The following is a 17,084-nucleotide window of genomic DNA, read 5'->3' on the forward strand; positions in this document are numbered from 1 at the left end:
AACATGACATAAAATGAATAATATGAAATTATAAATGAACGTTCAAGGGATCCTATATATAGAAGTTAAAAGGTTGTGGGTGAAGGGACATACTTCAAATTCAGCATTTTTCATGAAAAGTTGCAACCCAATTGTCGCTAGAGCGATGATTCTTACCTGTTGAATTTTGATTTCCTTCAAATATTGGACCAAATTTCTCATTCATACGAATTGGTCTTCCAACACAAAGTATATTCAAAATTCACGAAACCAGGAAATAAAGAATTCTTTACATAAAAAATATTAAGAGTCCTTCCATCCAGCCGTCTTAGCTCAGCCGGTAGAGCGCGTGGCTTTTAACCACGTGGTCGTGGGTTCGATTCCCACAGACGGCGTTTTGTGATGTACTGTCCGATGGTCTCACAAATTTACAATTTTTTTTAATATTCTTTAAATTTCATAATGAAAAAAATGTTATGTTACTTCAGATAATATAAATTTCCATTCTTTTGCTTGGAAAATTTAATCCTGGTCCAATCTTTTGATCATAACATCGATCAAACTTGGTTATTAAACTCCTATTCGGTGTTCCTATTTAGTAGATTTTCAGCAAATTTGATCCTGAATTGTGGGGCAAATAAATAAATGAAGCCTACAGACAAAACCATTTGTGTAGCTAGTCAGGATAGTTATGCTATTCACCTACTCAAGGCCCTAATGGGTCACTTGATCCACCAGATTCAAGTTGGATTTTTTTTTTTTTTTATTACTAAAGAACCAAAAATTATAATTGGGTGATAATGATAGTTGGGCGCTTTTTTTTTTTTTTTCAAAAAAAAGTACCAATAATGACCGAACAATTAAGAGAGTGAGATGAAATTATTTTATCATTTGTGATATTTAATTTGAAAATTCTTTAAAAATTTATTCATCATATATGTGAGACTATTTGAAATACTTTGAGAATTGTTATTTATTATATAGATGATTTTTGTGAATTTATGATAGTGATCATATGTATGTATTTTTGTAGAATACATAATTTTTTTGGAACTTTTTAATAAATTTGATTGTGCCTCCATTAATTCCAAATGTCTGCGTTCGTCACTGGACTATTCATCTAATTATTATCACGTATACCTTTAACAAGTTTGTCAAAAGATCGAATTATTGCTCCCAATAAATACACAAGACCACCATTTTTTCCATCAAATTTCTATTGAGGGCAAAATAGACTTTACATCAAAATGCCACAAATTAATTTGAAGATTTGTTCTTTGGTTTCAGCCGGTGGCTACTACAAGGCATTATTATTATTATTTTTTTTTTAAACCAAGTTTGGACCAGACAGGCTAAATTTTAGGAGTCAAGTAGGATGTTATTGATTCTACCGGAAAACATGGAGTCAATGTTGGGAATCTACTTAAACGTACACAGCGGAAATAAAATAATTTTCGATTCTCACCAGGATTCATCTTTATGTTTAGATAGAAATTGTGATAAAAGTCATACATTTTCTAAATCTGCAAACTCTTTTGCTTTTTCTTTGTTCTAATGGTCTTGATTCGTCATCTACAGCTATCCAATTGTCCAACCTACAACGATAATCCATATAGAAAACAAAATTGTAGAATTATGATTTTCTTCTTGTGTTAACAAGAATAATGAATTCTCTACAAATTGAAAATCCTAACCATGTATTTATATAAGCCTAAACGGACTTAGCATGACCTGGTCTAATATTTAATTAACTCATTTAATTAAACCTGGTTCGTGAATCCAATTAATTAATTTGGACCTACAAATAAGCAACACAATTAATTAATTTATCCAACGCTTGCTAAATTAATTAATTGACAAATCATAATCTTCCAGTTCTCTTTTGTGTGCGACCCATTAGGTTCCCGATCATGATACTTAACGTCTTGAAATATTATTTTGATCTAATTAAAATACCATTTAATTTATCACCAATTCATACTTGCCGTCCCAAATTGACATCTAGCAATGTGTTAGGGCAATATATGTGATGAAAAATGCTATGTGATATGATAAAATCAAGCTTGTTCGTTTAACGTGAAATTATAATTATTTCGTCAATATGATCTGATCAATTAAGAAATATGGAAGTGTGTCAATCTCGATTATCGATCATATTTTTCACTCCACTATTAAGTCAATATAAGTCGAAAACTCGTTTTCGACTTATGAGTACACTTTAACCAAGGATTTCGTTATCGACTTAAATGAATGAAATACAAATCATAATATTTTACTATCTAAGAGTGACGAATCCTTTATTGGTCATTCACAACCTTCATACGATTTTTGACATATCCGAATGATACCGTATTAGAGGCCCTTGACAGAGTAACATCCAATACCGTCAAAACATTACTGTCTTTATATAAGGCACTAGACGACCTTAAGTCAAAGGACCAATCCCACTACTGAACGTTAGAGATTAACGACTGACACTCAAATAGTTATCCATGTGAAATTTTTAGGCGGGTCTCCAATGTTTAGTTCTATAACAAAACATCAATGTGTTCATTCAAGTGTAACCACACTTTAACTTGTGAGATCAATTACTTACTTCACAAGTAATAAATGCCACACATGATGATCTATCCGTAATAATAATATCCGTATCTCGTTATTATTTACAACCACTGACGTTTTAAGATTCAATCATATGTAATTTGTATCTCACAATCACAACTTCCTGTGATTAACAAATTATGAAAATTTGAATCTACGGATTCTATTATTTAATTTAATTGTCTATTAATTAAATAATAGATCTATTATTAAATTGCATTAATCATACATTAAAAGTATTTATATCCAAAGTTGATTGAATATAGGACATAACACTTACATTCAAAAACTTTTATTGATTGGTTAAGAAATAGGCTTTTCCGTATCACATGCCAATTCTTGGTGAAGAAAAATTTAGGGTAAAACTCCAAAAATCTTTGGGAATACAAAATTCCATATGCCAAAGCAAGTCAAACAAACATATATAAAGATCAAATAGTGTATAGCATAAGATTAAATAAGGTAACGGCTCATGCATTTTCTTGAATAAAGAAATGTTCATTTATTGAAGAACAATGCCAATAGTACCTTCAATGAAAAAGAGAGAACCATCAACTATATTTTGAGATTTTTTGGCCAATGGATACATAGAAGGATGATACTACATGTACATAATGATATTCATAACGATATTCACCTCCTCACATGGAAAGGGACCCACTTTGTATAAATTATATGGTATTCACTTTCCTTACATGGAGGTGATCTACTTTGAATAAAATATAATTTATAAAAAGTGGATCTCCTTTCATGTGAGGAGGTGAATACTATTATGAATATCGCATTATATGCAAGTAGCATATTCTTACATAGAATATGAAGATTTGGGACTAGTCTATTAATTATGATACAGGTTATTCTGGGGGTACGTCACCCATTACATGATGGTGTCCATTTGAGCCCCCTATTGGAGGGGCATCGATGTTCATTTTGGATGCTCTTATGTTCCTCCTAATGTATTCCAAGAATTATCCTTATGATACACATGCAATTCACTTTTCTTTGAGTTTTTTCTAATGCTATTTTAACGAAGTCATTTTTGGCCAATGGATACATAGAAGGATGATACTACATATACATAATGATATTCATAACGATATTCACCTCCTCACATGGAAAGGGACCCACTTTGTATAAATTATATGGTATTCACTTTCCTTACATGGAGGTGATCTACTTTGAATAAAATATAATTTATAAAAAGTGGATCTCCTTTCATGTGAGGAGATGAATACTATTATGAATATCGCATTATATGCAAGTAGCATATTCTTACATAGAATATGAAGATTTGGAACTAGTCTATTAATTATGATACAGGTTATTCTGGGGGTACGTCACCCATTACATGATGGTGTCCATTTGAGCCCCCTATTGGAGGGGCATCGATGTTCATTTTGGATGCTCTTATGTTCCTCCTAATGTATTCCAAGAATTATCCTTATGATACACATGCAATTCACTTTTCTTTGAGTTTTTTCTAATGCTATTTTAACGAAGTCAAGCTGCCTTAAATTACACATGGATTTGAGTAGGACGTTCTACAGTATAAAATTTATACGAATAATAGATAAATGCATATGCTTGTTTTAATTGTAAAAACTCAAAATATCAATGGGCCTTATTTATTGAAATTTAAAATTTAGTTGAATTTTTGATGCTGAAATACTAGGGATCTTATGGATGAAAACATGATCTTTGTCAATCCCATTGAATTTTATGCAGAGGAACCTTAATTTGTGTACTCCCAACTCATGTCCGCATTAGATACAAGGATTTTGAGACTACGTTTTGACGATCAATGTTAACGACAGCAAAGCTCAAGCCTAGATCTCTTGTTTGGAACTTCTTGTTCCATTGATTATCCTCCTAATACATTTTGGACACGTAACAACATTATCTAAAAAAAAAAGACATTTAAGGGATGGTAAAAAATTGATGATTTCCAGACAACCATCTCAATTTGACACAAGTAATTTTGTTAGAATAGTCAATAATGAAATAGCTAGTCGAGTAATTTCATGTATTTTGTCCATACAGACTTGGGCCAAGTCATTCAATTAGTGAATTTTCACGGGCAACACTATGCTAGAGGATAATGCTCGCTGTGAACACAAGAATGTAACAGTGATCTCACTATGATATAGACAGATGTACTTCAATGGTGCTTATAAATTGCTTATAAGAATGCTAAACAGAACAACTTTTACATAGTATCATAATAAATAGAGCCTGCGGGCTACATTTACTTCCTTTCCTTTTCTTGCAGCCGCTTCAGCCTCCACACTTCACGAACACAATATAAAAACTTGCAACACAACCAGCAAAAGTAGAAAAACCACACACCTCACTTTTACTTATCCTATTTTAATATTCTATCTTCAACTTTTCCCAAGAAAAAGTGGGAATTTTGAAGGTTGAAAAGTAGTGAAAACCTAGTAATAGTAAGTCTTAAATATTGGGACTTATTTATGTTTTCTTAAACCTTGAAGTTCTTGCCCATAAAGGTCTGTCCAAACTGCCAATTATCTGGTGCCACGTTCATGGAGGTGCATGACCGATGGTCACCGGACGTAACTCTAAAGGACAAAGCCTGGCCAACAAGAATTGCATTGGATTGCCAGTTTTGCCCCCAGTTTCGGCTCATTGGCAACCATTGGGTGTTCGTGCCTTTTATGCTCACGCGCACAATATCCCCAGCACCCGCGACGTTGGTGATCATAAGTAGATTGAAGTAACGGAAACCGTTGATTGTGAATCTGATTCCTCCTTGCTTCCTACAAGGTACCCTGTAAAATTAAATAGAAATAGTTAATTCATTAATTACTGCTAAAGATTAACGATTCAAAACTTTAGGTTGACCGGTGAATCCGGTAGCGTGGGAATTTTGAAGGTTGAAAAGTAGTGAAAACCTATTAATAGTAAGTCTTAAATATTGGGACTTATTTATGTTTTCTTAAACCTTGAAGTTCTTGCCCATAAAGGTCTGTCCAAACTGCCAATTAGCTGGTGCCACGTTCATGGAGGTGCATGACCGATGGTCACCGGACGTAACTCTAAAGGACAAAGCCTGGCCCACAAGAATTGCATTGGATTGCCAGTTTTGCCCCCAGTTTCGGCTCATTGGCAACCATTGGGTGTTCGTGCCTTTTATGCTAACGCGCACAATATCCCCAGCACCCGCGACGTTGGTGATCATAAGTAGATTGAAGTAACGGAAACCGTTGATTGTGAATCTGATTCCCCCTTGCTTCCTACAAGGTACCCTGTAAAATTAAATAGAAATAGTTAATTCATTAATTACTGCTAAAGATTAACGATTCAAAACTTTAGGTTGACCGGTGAATCCGGTAGCGTGGTTCATTAAATACGGTGCCCGCCTTTATCGGATAGGCTCAACAAGAATATGGGACTACGTGAGACTTGTCGAAAGAATTTATGAATACGAGGCACTACTCACATTTCCTGGTAACCGTAGGAATACAATATTACTATAATGCCCATCGCTGAACTTTAATTTTACACTTCAAGTCATTTCCTTCTCAAAATCTGGATTGACATAATTGCCTTCCAAATGAGAGGCCTAGGAATAAGGGACCTACGACTTCAATTGGTAATTAGTATAGAACATGAGGGCATTTTCGTCCTTTTAAAATAATAAAAATGTAAAATAGACATTAAAATTATTTCTTAAAAAATGTGTAAGTGCGTCAAAATTGTAGGCACAACAAACGATGAAATCAGATTCATGCCAGCAAAAAGTCAGTTCGTTGCAATTCGTACGACGATACGACTTTAATAACCTCGGCAAAACACATATAACTATTAAAACCTTAATAAACGCTAAATGACCCTTAAAACCTTAGTAAATGCTAAAATGACCTTAATAATGTGAAAATAACGGACCCATTGATTTGACACTGACGAAAATCTGATCCACTAAAGCCACTGGTCGTTTGATTTACCATTTCCAAGACAACGAATTAATGAAAATTTATCAAATTAAAGGGCGTAAATGAAAATGGGGGTGTTACCGGCGGAAGTTGACGGGGACGATGCCAGCGCGATACTCGGCGATCTTGAGGAACATTGGCATGGCGAGATCGAAGTGGGTTCTCGGAGGGTTGCACCACCCGCCATTATTACTCGCCAAAGCAAAGTTAGGAGGGCAGAAATTAGTAGCGGTAACAAAAATTGATGGGTTACCCGGGTTGCACCACTTGGGGTCCTGCCCAACGTCACATTTTATCTCAAAGCAAGCCCCACAGCTCAGTCCATTGTTGAACAGCGCCGTGCTTAGAGCTGCGGTGTTCACTCCGTATCCTTGGATGACCCTTAAAACCTTAGTAAATGCTAAAATGACTTTAATAATGTGAAAATAACGGACCCATTGATTTGACACTGACGAAAATCTGATCCACTAAAGCCACTGGTCGTTTGATTTACCATTTCCAAGACAACGAATTAATGAAAATTTATCAAATTAAAGGGCGTAAATGAAAATGGGGGTGTTACCGGCGGAAGTTGACGGGGACGATGCCAGCGCGATACTCGGCGATCTTGAGGAACATTGGCATGGCGAGATCGAAGTGGGTTCTCGGAGGGTTGCACCACCCGCCATTATTACTCGCCAAAGCAAAGTTAGGAGGGCAGAAATTAGTAGCGGTAACAAAAATTGATGGGTTACCCGGGTTGCACCACTTGGGGTCCTGCCCAACGTCACATTTTATCTCAAAGCAAGCCCCACAGCTCAGTCCATTGTTGAACAGCGCCGTGCTTAGAGCTGCGGTGTTCACTCCGTATCCTTGGCTGTACAGATTCCCATACCCACAAGCACCGCCTGAGGTAATATTTCAAACAAGACGTTAATAAAAAGATTTATCGGCTGTCCAAATGTAGTCAGAAGAGATTATAGTTACCCATGGTGCCAGAGGCGTCACTGCCGCCGTAGAAAGTGGCGTGAGCGGGCTGCCAGGGGCCGCCGGTGTAAGCTCCCCGGATTTTAGCGCTAGTAGCCGTCAGTAAATAGAGGAGACTGGCAATGCAGAGTAATGAACTAACTGAAGCCATTTTTTTTCCTGCCCACACTCAATATCTGAGAAATTATAATCTGTAACTTCAGTCTGGACAGAGTAGAGTGTGGCTAGCTAGTGTATTTATGGAGGGAGGAAGAAGTGGGGGGTTTGGGGGCGAATGAAAATAGAGGAGGAGGATGGGGGCGGTACTTAAGGAGGTCACATGGGCAGAGGCCTGTAATATCTCTCCGTAATAAATGTTTCATTTTTATTTTATTTTAGTATTTCTTTTAATAATTCTTCTTTTTTAATCATATCTAATTAAAATTCTGATTGCACTACATGTACATAACGATTTGTATAAACATGATGTAATGAGATATGAAAAAAAAAAAAAACAAAAAAACCTCCATCCTCTTTTTAACACATAATCTGTATTTAAATCATTGAATAACTCTATTATGTACAAATATTATTATTCTTAAAATTTTAGGGCAAAAAAAAAGTCCACCTAGCACTTAGGTAAGCACAACAAGACGGAAAAGACTCACGTATTTTTATTTAATTAGCCTCCGTTTAATTCTTATTCTTTGGTCACAAAAATAAAAAAATATGACAATTATCCATCATATCAAGTCGCTTTATTTGACTTTTTATTTTTTGTGTGGGTCCCGTAACGACTAAATTTTTCATTCTCATTCTTATAAAAATGGGTACCAAACAAAGCTTTAGTGTTATTTTCTTGTTTTGAAGTCTACTCTAACAAAATATTCAGTAATTGTTAAAATGCAAAAAGAAAATAAGTCCCAAAAAAAAAATAATAATAAATTACACTAGCCCAAATCCAGACTACGAGCAATACTATTGTTTTTCATTTGATGTACTATTTATTATTTTAAGTCTATGCTTTTGTTGAAAATTTGAAAAATATGATGAAGATCTGATAAATTTTCAAGGTATGCGTTATTTTATATATCTATTGGTCTAAATTAATTAAAATAATTTTAAAAATAAGAAACGTCCTATTATACTTAGACTTGTGATATTTGAAACTTTCATGTCTTACGCTTTTAGAATATTGTAGATAATGAAGTCCATCATACAAAATTTCCAATTCAACATGCTAAAAATCCTAAAAATTTCACATATTAAATGGTTCAATTCTGCTACATCAACTTTGAGATTTCTGTGAGGTGGAAGTTTTTTATGCATTGATTTTAGGGAAAATTGTAGTAGAAGTCCCAAACCTGTAAAATATTAGCAGACTTTTTTCAAATATTTAATTTGTAGCAACCGTTATTTCAAACCTTTCGAAACGTTGCGGCGAAAGCCCTTTTGGACGGTTTTCATCCAAATGTCTATTAGTTAACTAAAAAATTTGATTTTGACCATATTTTTAATATTTTTGAAAGGGTAAATTAGTAACTTTCTATTTATTACATTAAAATAAGTTAGAAATTAAATAAAAAAATAAGAAATAAGGGAAAAAAAAAAAAAAACGCAACCGTCTTCTTCCTCTCATCCCACCCCCACTCCCAAAATCACCATCACCACCTCCACCTCCACCTACATCCCCAACCATAAAAACCCAAATCAAAATATAACTCACAGATCCTCGTCCCTGTTTCTTCAAGAGCTGCTCGTTCTTCCCTCAATGTTGCGAGAGGTTCCAATTTGTTGTGCACGTACATGCTTCAGTGCCTTCACTCCAAGTGGGTTGCCCTTAATCTGCATCACGAGTTAGAACGTGAATGCGTGGCCAATTAAGTAACAAGCTCAATAGTTGAGATTCAATTAACTTCTTACCGGTGAACAGGTTCCTAGATATATGTGGCAAATAGGGTAATTATGAGGATAGCAACTGGAATTGTCTTCACAACATGTGACACCCTCGAGAGGGCAACATCCCCATATAAAGCACGAGCCAAGTAATTCCTCGAGACAGCAGCAAGTATTGCTCTCAAGGCATACAGAAAACTCATCACAAATATTGTCAGGCTTGGATGGAGATGGACCAAGGCAGGGACGGATCCAGAATTGGATCCACGATCGGGCTACTACGCGAAATTTTTATTTTTTTTTACACATAAAAAACTGAATTTTTACCCAAAAAAAAATAAAAAATACCTTAAAAAAAACCTCTTGGACCTGGGGGGAGGGCTACAGCCCAGCCCAACCCCCCCTAAATCAGTCTCTGGACCGAGGTTTGGATTGGGTACGATGGCTCCATGGGTATTCCACGTAGACCAAATTTGGCAGCCACATTACGATGCATCCTATCTAGCCCTTTTCTCCCCAATATTCACCCCACGAGTTTCTAATAATTTGGACTTGTGGGTTACATTTTGACTTGGATTTTTATGGCTAAGGAAGGAGGTGGAGGTGGAGGTGGAGGTGGAGGTGGTGGTGGTGGTGGCGATGATGATTTTGGGGGTGGGGGTGAGAGGAAGAAGACGATTGTTTTTTTTTTAATTTATTATTTTTTTTAAATTTAATTTCTAACTTATTTTAATGTACTAAATGAAAATTTACTATTTTACCCTTTAAAAAATATTTAAAATATGGTGAAAATCAAATTTTTTAGTTAACTAACATATATTTGGATGAAAATCGTCAAAAAGGACCTTCGTCGCAATGTTTCGAAAGGTTTGGAGTGACGGTTGCAATAAATTCAAAGTTTGGAAAAAATCTGCTAATGTTTTAAAGATTTGATGTCTCTACTACAAATTTCTGTTGATTTTAACACTACTTTTTGGAATCAATGATCAGATCTCATCCACATGGAGGAATGTCATCCAAAATGTAAGGGGACATGTATAAGTAGACTAATCCTAAATGGTTAATGAATAGAATTATTTGCAAAGATAAAAACTCAAGCGATAATTTTATAAAATTGAAATATTTTGTATCGTGACCTTGTGCTTTGAAGGTGGCAATTAATATAAGGCTCCGTTTGATAGGCAAGAATTTCCATGGAAAATGGAAATTAATTTCCATCTTCCACATTTGAGTGTGTTTGATAGGCAAGAATTTCCATGGAATTAATTTTCCATGCTGCCCTCCAACGCACCTATTTTCCTTGAAATCATTAAATTGGTTTTCCCACCTATACAAAACAAAACTAAATAAATACCAAAATATAGATTATTTTTGGATCTTTTTTTTTTTTTTTTTCAATGGAAACAAATTCTATCCCCAATATTAGTAAATTTTATCCATTTCATTGACAATTTTCGTGTAAAATAAAGCCAAATGAACACAAAAAGCCTTTTATTTCAACGTTTTCCACGTGAAAAATTATATCAATCAAACACAATAAATTGAGAATTCCCAAGAAAATAATTTATAGGCAATTTAATTCTCTGAAAATCGTTTTCTTTCCACCCAAATTCTATCTTTGCAATCAAACAGACCCTAGTAGTAAGTTGTTCCTATACCACTAAAGTAGCTGATAAACACGGATATTTAAAAGCATTGAAATGTTTATTTAAATTTCAAAAGTACGAACGAAAATTAGGAAGCCACAACCATAAAAGTAACTAAAATAGAAACCCAATATTTTAGGTCGGTGCACTTCCAATACTTTTTAGATATAACGCGTTTGAATAGGAAATCAGAAGAAATGTTATAAGTTGATATAATATTTATTTGCATATACTGTCATAAATTCTGTACCAATGAATCAAACCATCTCACGAGATCTAGATTTAGAAGTTGCATCATTAGAGAATTTATTTTTTTTAATTTTGTTTTTCGATGAATGTTATGTGAAAGAAATTTATGGGTGATTTATAATAGGACCAAATGCATCGAACTAAATTGTTTTTGACCTAACTCCAAAAATCCCATAGAAGCTTTATAGCTATGATGTTTTTTATTTAGAAACATGAGCATATGTCACTTTTCCTTATATATTCTTCGATGTTTTCTTAATTTGCTTATAAAGTATCTCTGTCTCAAGCATGATATTTCATATTAGTAAATAAGACTTTATTTGACTTTTTGGTATATTTTTTTTAGCTTGGACATTACGTGAAAGAAATGCTTTTGGCGATTTACAAAGAGACTGAATGCATTTTTACTCAAAAATCTTATTGGACAAATAATTTATAAAAGCCGATTTGGCTATCACCGATTCATCGAATTTTTTTCGATAAAAGGTTAATTTCCATTTCAAGAGAAACAAAGAATTAATAAAAAGTGTCATGAATTATAAATAGCATGAAATTGACAAGACGTCCAATTACTTTCTAAATTCTTTGAGATTTTCTTGATTCATGTCTCTCCATCTCAAGCAAGTAGTTAGGTAACAAGACAAAAATTATCAATAATACTTATTTTTATCAATCAAAATGCTCTAACTTGATGTAATTGATACCCAACAATTGCCAAGTAAAGAAAAATAATTAAAAATGGTCATAATCTCTCTTCGATGGCAAAACTCAATGAAATCGAAATTGGTGTTGAATAATTAATCGCGTTATAAAAGGTGTGACAACACATCTGAAAAAAGACCTGACTACTCTTATGTTGGGAAAGCAAGTCATTGGTCCCAACAGCTTCCTTAAATTCATTTTTTTAAAGTTAATTTTCTAAATAAGGATCAAGAAAATACCAAAAATGAAAAAAAACATTCACGATTGTGGACCGTTATAATTGATTTTTTTATTTATTCTTATCTCTTTTGTGGTCGTCCCATCTAATAACATGTGATGATGCCTCTATTTCCTTTTCTCTATTTGGGGAACATGTATTAAACTAAACTATTCATGACGTTAACTCAAGTTAATTTGTTTTACTTTTGATTAAGTTTATTTTCAAATGATTATGTTACGGCTTTACCTACAAGATACTACACGACAGTCAGCTAAATAAAAAGTAAGTTAAAGAACATGCAAGGTTAGCTTTCCGTTTCATATCGCCTTTTCCACAAGTGGCTTTCGAGGAGATCTGGCATGTCAATGGACATCTCATTTGGAATGTTGTTATCCGAGCGAGGCATCACCTATCTGCTATAGTATATTTTCAAACTGATGGGCTTCGTTCGTAGGCCTTGCTTCTATCAAGTTATACCATACACTTAATTAATTGATGTGATAATTATGCAACAATGTGACTGCCAAATAACAATACATCCTATGTTTAGGCTAGGGAGGCCACAAGCCTATGACTACTCTAGATGACACGATAGATGACTATGAATTGTTGCAATAGACACTTACAGAGTGACACAATTGAGCTTGATCTATGAGCGGTTAGGATGCGATCATTTATTGTCTCTTTCTCACCAAAATATTCATAACGATCATGCTTGAACATTGGAGTGACCGCAATCGTCACACCCGTTGGAGCTACGGTCCCATAGAGTCTAACACCGATATACATGCAGACAACAAACGCATGAACGAAAAAGGTCAATAGTTTCTATTATTAATAGTGTAGCTCATTAATTTATATTTTATATGAATGGGTTTGTGACTTGTAAGGATGCACCAAGATCTTATTCCATTATCTTTTCCCTATTATTCGCGTGACACGCATTAAAGACACACATGGTATGGTACATGTTAAAAGATGGCTTATGGTACGGCCATTGTACCTTACACTGTTAAATATGTGTGAAAATTTTATTATTCATTAAAAAATTCTTCTTCCATAGAAAATTATCTGCCCTTTGACTATAAGATGGTCATAAAATATTAATGTTTTTTTAATTTTTTTGAACATTTTATAAAGACGTGTAACAAAATTTATAATTAATTATGTTAATCTACATTTAATTATTTTGGTTTCTCACTATTAAATATTTATATATCCAATAGGAGTCACTTGAGTTATCAAGTAATAATTAGCACATGCATTCCTAATTTGAAAATGACAACAAACAAATTCGATTTTTTAAAGTTTAAATTACAAGTTAATAATTTCAAATTCGACCTTAAATCTTTGACTTTGATGGATTTACATTTCTTGAGATCCAAAATTCACATGCAATTAAATGTTTTATCTTTCTTTAATATACCCTAATTGATTATAAAAAAAAGTGGGATTAGGATATGGATCTGCATTTGCCAGAGTAATTACTAATCGTATCCCCCCATTAAGCAATCCTAATCATCATTAATTAACATGTCGTCTATGTATTTCAAGTGCAATGTTAAGATTTGATTGACATGACTTTTGCTTTTACTTCTTCTTCCTGTAAAAGTACTTTCTGAATAAATTATCTTATGTCAATTTTCTCTAAAAACTCTTTTAGTATGACCAAATATTTTAGAAAATTATTAAAACACGTTCTAAAACAGTTTCTAATTAGTTTTAGAAACAACCTTTGACTTTTTGTAAGCCCTACCAAACGTACCCTTAATTATAACATTAATTATTATTACTCTTTAATAATCGTCCTTTTTTTCTTTGAAGTTGATAACAATATAGGAATTGTCGTGAAGGGAAATGTATTTGCCGCTAGTGTTAAATTGAACAATTAAGTTATTTGTACATTAATTTTGACATCTTTGTTAACAGATGGATGATGTTGCAAGATTGCGATAGTTGAATGAAATGTATAAGTTAATATGAGATTGTGCCAAGTATAATTCGGTAAACCAGAGTGTAAGCTATGATGTATATGCAGCAAGATTGTAAATTGAATAACTGTCTTGAAAAATACGAGTTATAGCTATAATACATGATTTTAGGGTGTCTTTTCAACCATCTTGAAAGTCTTTCATGATTTATGAGAATCTTAGGCGTCACCAAAAAAATAAAAAAATAAAAAAGAAGAATTTTTTTTTAGTGTAATATAAATAAACTTTATTTCATTGTCTCTTAACCATAACGTGTATATAATATCAAGAGTACATCAATATACTTTGTATTATTGAAATCTCAAGAAATCTTGTGATTGTCGTGTAATTGAATGCTGCCTGCAATTAGTTAGATTTTTTTTAAATACTTATGTAAATCATAAGTGTATGCAAAATAATGAGATTCATTCCTTAAACAACATTTTTCCATCGATATAGTCAATCATGGTAGACATGTTTATTTTCTAAGGAAAGGACTGCAATAATTTTGATAATACAACAAATGGTTCGTACCACTTCATTGTTAAGTAAACTAATACAATGAAGACTCAGTTTAATAATTATACTTGTTTAAGGATAAAACAATAAAAAAATTCTTAATGTTTATGCTTACTTGTAGTTGACTGAACTATATAGAGCAAATATCCCCCTCTCCCCAACCAACCCCCAACCAAATTAAAATAAAAAAATAAATAAAAATCATTGTGTGATAAAACAATGTGCAAGTAAAAGAATAATTCTATTTTACACTATTTTAGGTAACAATTGTGACTGTTATGCCTTAAATCCAATCGATTTAGATTGTAAATATTTTTTTTTATATTTTTAATGTCTTTAATTCTGGCAAGATCTATTATTTATTTAAGTCTAAATTCTTATTAATGGTATTAAATAATAGAGTTTGTATATTCATGGATAATTATTTGAGTGTCAGTGGTTAATCTCTAATGTTCGATAGTTAAATTGGTCATTTGACTTGATGTCATTGTAGTGCCTTATATGAGAACAATCATACTTTGATGGTGTTGGATGTTACTCTGCCAATGGCCGCTAATATGGCATCATTCGGGCATGTCAAGAATCGTATAAAGGTTGTGAATGAACAATAGAGGATTCGTCGCTCTTATATAGTAAGAGATTGTGATCCATATTTCATTTAATTAAGTTGCTGATGAAATCCTTGGCCAAGGTGTACTTAGAAATCGAAAAGGAATTTTCGACTTATATTAACTTAATAGTGGAATGAAAGATATGATCAATAGTCGAGATTAACGCACTTTTATATCTCGTAATTGATTGAATTGTATTGACGAAGGGATTATAATTTCATAGTAAACGAACAAGTTTGATTTTTTTTCCGTCATATGTATTGCCCTAACATATTTCTAGATGTTAATCTGGGATGGCGAATGTGAATTAGTGATAAATTAAAAAAGTGTTTTAATTTATTTATTTTGATTAGATAAAAATAATAATTCACATCCTTAGATATCGTGATTGGGAACCTGATGGGTCACACATAAAAGGAGAATTAGAATATTGTGATTTGTCAATTAATTAATTTAACAAGTGTTGGATAAATTAATTATTTAGGTTGCTTATTTACATGCCCGAATTAATTAATTCATGAATTGAATTTAATTAAATACTGTACTGGGCCAGTAGACAGACCAAACTTGTTCGGGTTTATATAAATAAGTAGTTAGGGTTTAGAATTTGTAGAGAATTTTATTTTCTAGCTGGCACAAGAGGAGAAAACCTCGGTTCCCTACAATCTTGTTCTTTGTGTGAAATTTCATTAGAGGTTGAATAATTGAACAGTTGTGGGTGACGGATCAAGGTTGCTGAAACAAAAGAAAAGCAAAGGAGTTTGCAGATTTCGCAAAAGATATAATTTCTATCTAAACACAAAGGAGATCATTGGTGGGAATAGAAATTTGTTTTATTTTTCACTGTACATGATAAGTAAATTTTCAATAGTGATATCATAGCTTACTTTGTGTTTGATAAGAATTAATTTACATATTGATGAAACTAAAAGTTGAATTTTCAATTTGTTCTTGAATCTATCAATTGTAGAATTTATTTTATTTTTTTTTAAAAATAGTTTTGAAAAAAAAGGATCAGATGGTTCGCCACCGTCGCTGTGCAAGCGCGGTAGTTTCGCGTTGCAGGGGACGGCAAGAGCTCGCAGCCTAGTGAAGAAGAGAAAAAAATAGGGTTAGGGTTTAGGGAGAGATTGAGGTGAAGGCCTCTGATGCAATTTATGAAATTGCAGGCCTCCGCATGCAATTAATTCGAGGTTGTCTTGCAAATTTTAAATAGGGACCTGTCACGTAAATTGTGAAGTTAAGGGACCTGTTTTTTAATTTTAACTTGGCTCAAGTTGCAATTTTTAAGAGAGTTTTGAATTTGAATTTTAAATGGGTTTTAAAATTGTGTTTTTAATTGGGTTTGACTTTGACCCATATTTTAATTTTGCCCAAAATTAAAATTTTATTGAAAATTGACGAATTTTATATTTTTGTTAAAATTAGATTTTAACTTAAATATTTAATTTTAACCCTAAACTGAATTTTTGTTTTACTTAAGAGTTTTGACCTAAATTAAAATATTAATTCAATTTTAATTAGAGTTGGACTCTAATCTAATGTTAATTAAAATTTGATTTTAAATAATATTATTTCCCCAATAGATATTGAGGATTCTAATTTGATAATTAATTAAAATTTGATTTTAATTAAATTATCCTACCCTAAAATTTTAAAGAATTAGAGTTGGATTCTAATTTAATATTTAATTAAAATTTGATTTTAATTAAATAACTTAATTCTATAATTATGGAATTAGAGTTGGACTCTAATCCAATATTTAATTAAAATTTAATTTTAATTAAATAGAC

The 17,084-nt window shown here is 32.8% G+C and overlaps 1 protein-coding gene and 1 non-coding gene across 4 annotated transcripts; one reads left to right on the forward strand and one right to left on the reverse strand.

Moving 5' to 3' along the window:
• The first annotated feature begins 301 nt into the window (after positions 1-301).
• TRNAK-UUU lies at positions 302-374 on the forward strand. Its single transcript has one exon. It is a non-coding gene; the product is annotated as a tRNA-Lys (tRNA).
• Positions 375-4,734: 4,360 nt separating this feature from the next.
• LOC111388915 (expansin-A6-like) lies at positions 4,735-7,781 on the reverse strand. Of its 3 annotated transcripts, none has more exons than XM_023013739.1 (4): positions 7,500-7,781; positions 7,385-7,420; positions 6,615-6,903; positions 4,735-5,369 (listed from the first exon to the last, which is right to left on the reverse strand). In XM_023013739.1, the coding sequence occupies exons 1-4, from the start codon at positions 7,648-7,650 to the stop codon at positions 5,060-5,062; spliced, it is 786 nt and encodes a 261-aa protein (XP_022869507.1). In that variant the 5' UTR covers positions 7,651-7,781; the 3' UTR covers positions 4,735-5,059. The 3 variants fall into 3 exon arrangements, with proteins under 3 accessions (XP_022869507.1, XP_022869508.1, XP_022869506.1); XM_023013740.1 differs by lacking the exon at positions 4,735-5,369 and adding an exon at positions 5,475-5,846; XM_023013738.1 differs by lacking the exons at positions 4,735-5,369; positions 6,615-6,903 and adding an exon at positions 5,475-5,846 and having other exon boundaries at positions 7,096-7,420.
• Positions 7,782-17,084: the final 9,303 nt, after the last annotated feature.

Source organism: Olea europaea, unplaced genomic scaffold (genome assembly GCF_002742605.1).
Source record: "Olea europaea var. sylvestris unplaced genomic scaffold, O_europaea_v1 scaffold537, whole genome shotgun sequence".
Taxonomy (NCBI): Eukaryota; Viridiplantae; Streptophyta; class Magnoliopsida; order Lamiales; family Oleaceae; genus Olea; species Olea europaea.